The sequence below is a fragment of the Pieris napi genome, chromosome 13 (genome assembly GCF_905475465.1).
Source record: "Pieris napi chromosome 13, ilPieNapi1.2, whole genome shotgun sequence".
Classification (NCBI taxonomy): domain Eukaryota; kingdom Metazoa; phylum Arthropoda; class Insecta; order Lepidoptera; family Pieridae; genus Pieris; species Pieris napi.
Window position 1 is genome coordinate 1,376,700 of NC_062246.1, and position 8,121 is coordinate 1,384,820.

Below are 8,121 nucleotides of genomic sequence, written 5' to 3' on the forward strand. Positions count from 1 at the left end.
AGTATTTTAAAATTTTGTTATCCTTAAAAAATTACATAATTTAAATTTAATTGTCATATAAGTAACTTTTTAAATACCTCTTATCTGGCCACATATTCAACGAATGGCAACACTTTTGTTAAATCAAATTTAATACTTGAAATTGACAGCTTACAAGTATCAAGTTAAATATTGTCATTTGTCAGATTTATGCTGACCAAAAAAGAAAGGCTATAAATATTAGTTATTACTTATTACTTAATTAAATTTTTTATAATTTAAATTAGATATCTTTAAAGTTGTTGAGTGTAATATCCTTGTTTACCTTTTAGGAGAAACTTACTGACATGAGATGGCGCTGTTTTATTACAAACCAACTACATACGGTGCAAAATTTAGTTAAATGAGAATAAAATAATGTATCAGAGTCGTAGCAATGTTATATTTCAAAGAAAACCACGACCAAAATTATTACTTTTTATTTAATTATGTCTATTCTAAAGTTAATAATAGTCTCAGTCATATTTATTATAAAATAATAAAATTATCATAATATTTAAGTATATCAATACCAACATAATATGATGAAATACGTCTGGTTATATACTTTGAACCATAGACAAAATGACTTTAGTAGGATTTGTTTGAAAACTGGGATGTCACAAGCGTGAGTTTATTCCATAAAATCATCGTGTATATAAGTTCTATCTAAGGCCCCTTAAGCTGATGATCGTGAATTATCAACAATTTGTTGTTCACAATTAAACGCAAAAATATATTTAATTGTTATCATTTAAATTAAGAAAGAGTAAGAGTGAGGGAACGGCCAATGCAATTTACAAAAGAATGGTGACAAACGCAATTTATTTAATTACAGTCATAGATATCGTTTTGTTTGAAGCAATATCTCTGGAACAGACGAGTGCCAAAACGATTTAGAACGTATTAATCAACTTTTTGATCATTTCAACAGTATCATTTCTAGCGATACTTTCAATATATCCAGTCGCCTTTTTCGCGTGGTCCTCATACAGCATTTTGGTTTTATCAACAGCGTCCGTTTTCAATATATTAAACTTCAGATCTTCATAATCCACATCTTTCACATCGTTCTTGGCTTGATCGATGACTTTGTATAGTTCAGGGTTTTCTTCCAACGCGAACAGCACCGGGGCACTTGCTAGACAAAACCTGTCTTTATTGTCAGCGTTTAAGGCTTGTAGTTCCGTAGCCGCTTGCCACGCTAATCCCACATGACATCCGAAATGATAGGCGCTGTTCTGAACATCACGATTCTGCTTTCCGAGCATCATCGCCGATTGGCAACCACGGCCTAACAAACTGACTCCGTTGTAAACTGTTCTAGCAGTCCATTCCTTGCGCGGTTTCCCCAACACGTCATCAGCGGTTATGGATGTGGTGTCAAAGGTTATATCGTCATCTGTATTTTTCTTCGGTTTTCCAGGTAACGGCATATTCTGTTCGTCCCGTTCTCCAAAGAATTCTGATTCAGACAGATCGCGTAACGCGGTGGACACGATGTATAGCACGTCGGCGTTTTTGAGGCCGGCCAGCATTGCATTTGCAGTGACCAATAGATAGTCACCGAGTAGGATAGCGATTTTGTTCCCGAATATGGCTGATTCTGTGTTCTTTGAGCGTTTCGCGAATGGGACGTTGACGATGCCTGTAAATTGAAATTTCAAGTATGTATATTTAAAAATAATAAAGAAATTGAAGATCAGAAGAGGCCCACATCATAAGGCAACGTCACTTTTACCATATTTAATTGTATTTATTCGTTAAATCATTACTTTTTATAATTAAGTTTGTGAATAAAACTCATCTCAAGTATAATAGTGTTCAAATACTGTAGGAATTATAAATTTATTTGAAAATTTTGGTAAATTCATGAAAACATTTCTTCATTACAAGACTTCATTAAAAGCAATATAATTTATAATGTCAATAGGTACTACTCGTAGTTTAATATTTTTGACAATATAATACAGAACAGGACAAACAGGCAGAAGGCAGAATCATCTGATGTTAAGTGATACCCATGGACGCTCCCAATGCCAGAGGGCTCGCCAGTAGGTTGCCGGCCTTTCAAGAATTGGTACGCTATGAACTATAACTTGATTCACAAGGAAGGAAAATCTTTTCTCTAAGTTTATTTTTTGTGGTATTATTAAGATAATAGTCTAGTTAAAATCTACAAAAACTTTGTTCTCGGATTCATAGGTATAAAATAGGTCTGGGCCTCAGATTTCCGTATCTGTTTAGTTATTATTTCATGATTATTTGTCTAATAGGCAGGCAGGTGATCAGCCTCCTGTGCCTGACGCCATCGACTTTTTGGGTCTAAGGCAAGCCTTTTTCCTCACGATGTTTTCTTTCACCGTTTGAGCGATGTTAAATGCGCACATAGAAAGAAAGTCCATTGGGGCACAGTTGGGGATCGAACTTATGACCTTAGGGATGAGAGTCACAATTATATCTTATAAATTTAATTAAAATCAGCTCAGTACCTCTATGTATAAGATGTCCCGTCCTCATCATTTCAGTTAGTTCCGCTAATTGTCTTTGTTGATCTTCAATTAATTTCGTTTGGGATGATCTTATTTTGACGGATTTTGACAGGAGCAGCATGATGAGGCCCCAAGGTTGGAGGTTCTTGGAGTCACCGTAGAGGACGTTTTTAGCTGTTTGCATTACGAGATGGTTGCTGCCAACCTGGAATGATAGATTTTATGATTAAATTTCTGTGAATAAGACACATTTTAGACTTCATTGCATTGATATTTTTTAAATTCAAATGATAATCTTGAGTGGTTGCCTGGAAGAGATCGCTCTAAAGCGATAAGGCCGCCAGTTGCTCTCCTTTTTATTTAATTATGTCAATTGTACTATATTTATGTACATGCAACGAAGTGTTAATAAATAAATAATCTTTCTGTAACTATCCGAAACAAATTTTATTTTACCGGCAATTTAACCGCCAGTTAATAGTAACTCCCGATAGCGAAACAGAAATACACTATATCAAAATCGATCTTGACTGATTTAGCCTGTTTAAATTTCTGAGTGTCGATACTAATGTTCTTAAGTATTACAGTTCCGCTACCGCTGTTTACTAGACTTCTCAAAGATACTTGTTCTATAAATTATTTTATACATATATAATTCGTAATTAATTTAAGTTCTTTTAAATTGAAATCAAACTGGTATTCCTATAGCAAGAGTAATCTAAAGAATATCGAGTGTAAACGCAAATAGTGCAAAATAACTGTATTCATATAGGTAACCAAGTAGAGGAGACCGGGTACAAAAGTAATACTTTGTACTTCACACTTGATTTGTGGCTAGGTTTTAATATTGTCATTAAATTAATATAACCATATATAAATTCAGTTTATGTTCTTTACACTAGCAGCTCGATTTATTTTACTATGGTGTGTTTTATATGAATAATAGAGAGTTTAAAAAAAATCATCAGTTGTTACTTTCGACCACGTAGGCAGGTCGAAAGTAACAAGACGAAGCGGTTGGTAATTAATACAATATTATATATTTAATCAACAATTATTTATTTAAAAAGTAAAAGTTCTGCATTCTGCATCCATCCACTAGCATTGCCAGCTCCGGCACAACCAACAGGACCCTCAAGAATCATGTGGTCTTGGAATTGTTTAAATGGGAATACGAAAAAGGAGGAATGTGTCCTCCTTGAGCATTAATGGCAACAGCAACAGTTCCTAATCTTCCACGTTCTGAGGTTACTGCACCTACTTTAGTTTAGTTCCTTTTTGAGCAAAAATCTTGCTAGGTTTGTTTGTTACTTGTGTACCCATAGGACTATGTTACTTTTGTACCCTTCCTCATTTTTGTTGAAACATGAAATATAACTTAAAAACGGAACGTGCTAAACAAAAACAAATTTAAACAATGTACAATCAATCTAATCAAAAATAGATATGCAAACATTCAGATTACTACCATCCTTTTACGACTATGTAAACATTAAATAACAAAATATCGAAAAACTTAGTTTTGGTTTGTAAAAACACATAGTATCCTCTCACACAACCTAACAGTGCGTGGAGTACGTGGCGACTAACTACAAGTGAGGGGGGCACTCTCAGCTATCATTATCATATAGCATTATGCGGGTATATCATAAACTCTTTTGCTTGATTTATAATTTGATACATTTTAGTCTATAGTTATTTTGGGCTGGCGATCTGAGTGAGTTGTTGCCCCACATATTTTTATGGTGCCACTGGCGGTATTGTTGTGTACCGGGTTGTGCAGCTCCCTTAAAAATGGTTGAGCTGCATGAGCTATTCGGGGCATGCTAGCCGTCTGCTGGCACAGGCTTGCTCAGATCGATCTGGTTCTTTCTTCCAAAGACCAGTCCAGTAAATACTCTGCATTTGTTTACACCAATTTATTAATTTATTATTGTATTATCTGGACTATAAAAGAGACTAAGACCCCCGAGTTTGTTTCGACATTTCTTCTCAGGGCAGTCAGTTAGGAAATGTCGACTTCATCTAGTTTAGGATGACATTGTAAAAGTGATTTATATAGTCCTACTTGCAAGAATAAACTATTTCATTTCATTTCATTTCATTTCATTTCATTTCATATCGCCTGGCGGCGGCGAAGCTGTTTTCGCCCATTGGATGAATCTAGAGAGCAATTGTTACTTTCGACCCGCCGTTACTTTTGTACCCGGTCTCCCCTACACTTATGAACGTTAACAAAGAAGATGTTAAATTGATTATAATTTTACATATACTGCCAGTTCGTCAAGTCAAGGGCGTAGAGCGGGCGAGAAGAACTGGCAAGAAACTCTCCGCCACTCTTTAGTTGCCACCATACGAAATCTGGCTAGAGCACTTGTGGATGTCTTGGAAAATCATAGAAAATTAATTAAAATCTGTGTTACATTCGTGTAGAAGCCGCCTTTGTAAATAATCGTTGAAGCGAAACGCACAACAGTTATAACTGTATCGAGAAAGTTAACTTTCCATATTTTCCTTTTTTATTTTAGTTCATTGATAGACCCATTTATTGTGTTTAGAGAATTTGTCACCTCTTACCAGCTCATTTAATATTATATAATACTAGTAGACTCGGCCAAGCGTTGCTGTGGCTAAGATTTTTGTTATATTACATAGTAGTAAACTATTCAAGAGAACACCAATCCACCATGCTTTTTTGGTGGTTATGCCATTCAATTGTAGCTTATGTGAAACGTTGGTATTTATTTTGATAAGGATCAATACCTAGGTACGAATAAAGAGCCTTTTCTAGCGGTGGTATTTTAATAAAAAAATAATAATAAAAGGACGCCTATTGTGAGGTTACTATAAAAGATAGAGACATGCTGTCGCGACATTTTTTATAGATAGTGATGTGTACTGAAAAATTGTAATACATCATTTTGTTCTATCATTAATAGTTTTCGCAGCGCACGCGATTGAAGGAAGTTTTGTGTTTATTTTTTTACACCTTGGGTAAGATTATTCAAGTTTTAGTAAGCATCCCTAATTTTTTTTGAAAATGAAACATAGCCTATGTCACTCGGAAATAGTGTAGCTTGCCAACGTGGAAAGAATTGAAATCGGTCCAGTAGTTTCGGAGCCTATTCACTTCAAACAAACAAAAAATCAAATCTTTCCTCTTTATAATATTAGTATAGATATATGTACATATATCATAATATCGTAAGTTATTGAGACAAATCACAACATCGTACTACAATTGGAATCATACAGGTGTATTATTATTTATATGATAGAAGCTGACCCGGCAATCAATGAGTAGATTAATACAAAATTATTAAGTTTTATTTCAGATCGAGTCTTTAAAACAGCTTGCCTCCTGAGATACGGAAAATAGTAGCAGTTGACCAGTTGAGTTGACTCTAATTCATTAACTGCGTACGACGGTAGCGTATTTTACTTTTTATCTTTTTAATTAAAAAAATCTCACGTAAGTGATATGTGTGCTTTTATGAGAATAAACCTCTTACAACCTAATAATTTTTATTTAAAAACCAAATGTTTTAAAGACGTGCTCGCAAACACAGTCAAACAAACACATCGATCTGTTAACTTCAATTTTGACGTTTTGCGGAGTTCATTCACATCATCAACATCATTATTTTGTTAAAAATGAAATTTAACAAAAGAATGATGTTTATTTATAAATATTTATTTACATATATTTTATTTTTTGTTAATTTTTATCCAGCCTTGTATTATAAATGGTGTAACTAGCATTTTGTTTATATGTAAAATTACATTATCAATTAGGTGTGATAGAATCGTTCTACCAAAGGATCCCGATTCCTGAGCTTTTAAGACGTATAGCATACAGAGATCCCCATAACTTGGAGAAGTTGGTGGTGACTGGTACGCCGGCCCTCTGGATCGACCAAGTTAAGGTCCTTACAGGCTTTAGAAGACTTGCCGATCGGGGAATGGAGGAAGCTATGCGACACTAATACATTAGAAATGAAGAACGTGACTAAAGAAAGATCTTTTTAATACATTAATTAGTTTATTTATATATTTTATCACAGTAAAATAACAGTCAATATCGCTTAATTACAATTTATACTCAAAATATTTTAATCGAGAAAATCAATTCAAATTATTATTACGGATTAAAAGTTTTCGATTTTTTTTATATAGATTATGATGCGCTGTTTATATATTTACGGTCACATATACAAGGGTAAGGGTAACGCTAATGTAGATAAACACTTGTAAAATACTGGTTAAACGTTTTGTCAACAGAAAGTCTTAACTTTCATAGTAAAGGGAAAATGATTTGCTATGAAAGTTAAGACTAATTTTTCGTGGCATTTATTACCATGGTATTTATTAAGACATCGTTGCATTGAGATTAAACATTAAATCTACTATCTGAAATAGATAGACAAAGCTAACAAGCGCAATCTCTTCCAGGCAACCCTGAAAATACTACGAGGATAGAGCGTAATAAAGAAAAATAAATTAATAACGAACAATATAGCATTATGTTCTTTTTTATTAGAATTAAACGAATATTAGCCCTTAGCCCTTAGAAGAGGCCTATGTCCAAGGATAAGCTGTATAACAGAAATCAACCGGCTTGCCGATTAAATATTAGTATTTATTTTTAATTTTTGGAGTCATTTTTTTTAGTATTTCACATTTTTATGTACTAGTATAAGTGATTACAGCAATAAAGGCTTTTATTATTATTATTATAACTCTTAAATGTTAAAGTTAACTAAGCATTAGACGGAAATGCAGGAACGGTGCAGTGCGGTGCGATCGAAGACGGACTTCCAATATATGCCCAATAAAAACTCTTACGGTAAAAGATAACACCGCGTCTTAGAAAAATCGTCAGCGTTACTCGGCTATAAAGAACAAAATACTCATACTGCAATATCTTTATCACCTATAATTTGTTTACTGATTTTATCAGCTACTGTATGTATGTATTACAATTACGCCCGCACTGTTCGTTCGTACTTCGTTCACAATTCCATTTTTGGGCAGAAAAGGTTTTGAGTAAAAAGGCGCACGTAAAAACATTGATGGCATGTAAACGAAAACGCTAAATTTGTAAATTTAATTTATTATTAATGATGTGCCGTAAAAAATCTAATAAACATGAAAATAACTTACCAGTTTACGTAAATACAGCGCGAGATTAGCAAATTCATCGCTCAATAGACACCTTAAGTTCATGAAAGAGGTCGGATAGCCGACAACTTTCTCCGCTTCCCGAATCACATTACTCCAATTAGTGAACGGAGGTCTTAATAAAATTAAAATTTCATCTTTAGTCAAACTTGCAACGGTCGTTTCAAATCTTTTTTGATAGAAAAATGGCGAAGCACGTCTTAAAATGTGAGTGGGTAACGCCATTTTATATTTGACACTTTAAAATTCGCGCGTTCTAAAACATTCTATTATCTATGCGTGCGCTTGTTGTTATGACAACGCGTACAGTGGTGCATTCGTCAGTGTTACCTTTGTTATATAAAAATTACCTTCATTAACACCTCATTTGTGGCGACAATGATTTTCATGTTACCCTTGTATAGCCTTGTATATTGGTTCTAATGTGTAA

General features: G+C 33.9%; 1 protein-coding gene across 1 annotated transcript; it reads right to left on the bottom strand.

The window, feature by feature from the left end:
- Positions 1-826: 826 nt before the first annotated feature.
- Positions 827-8,046, bottom strand: LOC125055408 (all trans-polyprenyl-diphosphate synthase PDSS2-like). The gene is made up of 3 exons (XM_047657866.1): positions 7,674-8,046; positions 2,511-2,715; positions 827-1,666 (listed from the first exon to the last, which is right to left on the bottom strand). The coding sequence occupies exons 1-3, from the start codon at positions 7,914-7,916 to the stop codon at positions 915-917; spliced, it is 1,200 nt and encodes a 399-aa protein (XP_047513822.1). The 5' UTR covers positions 7,917-8,046; the 3' UTR covers positions 827-914.
- Between the last annotated feature and the right edge of the window lie 75 nt (positions 8,047-8,121).

Bases quoted from the DNA above. Each gene is read 5' to 3' on its own strand.
- LOC125055408 (XM_047657866.1), bottom strand. From the start codon at position 7,916: ATGGCGTTACCCACTCACATTTTAAGACGTGCTTCGCCATTTTTCTAT. The intron at 2,716-7,673 runs GTAAGTTATTTT...CTATCATTCCAG, and splicing joins CGCTGTATTTACGTAAACTG to GTTGGCAGCAACCATCTCGT. The intron at 1,667-2,510 runs GTACTGAGCTGA...TTCAATTTACAG, and splicing joins GGGACATCTTATACATAGAG to GCATCGTCAACGTCCCATTC.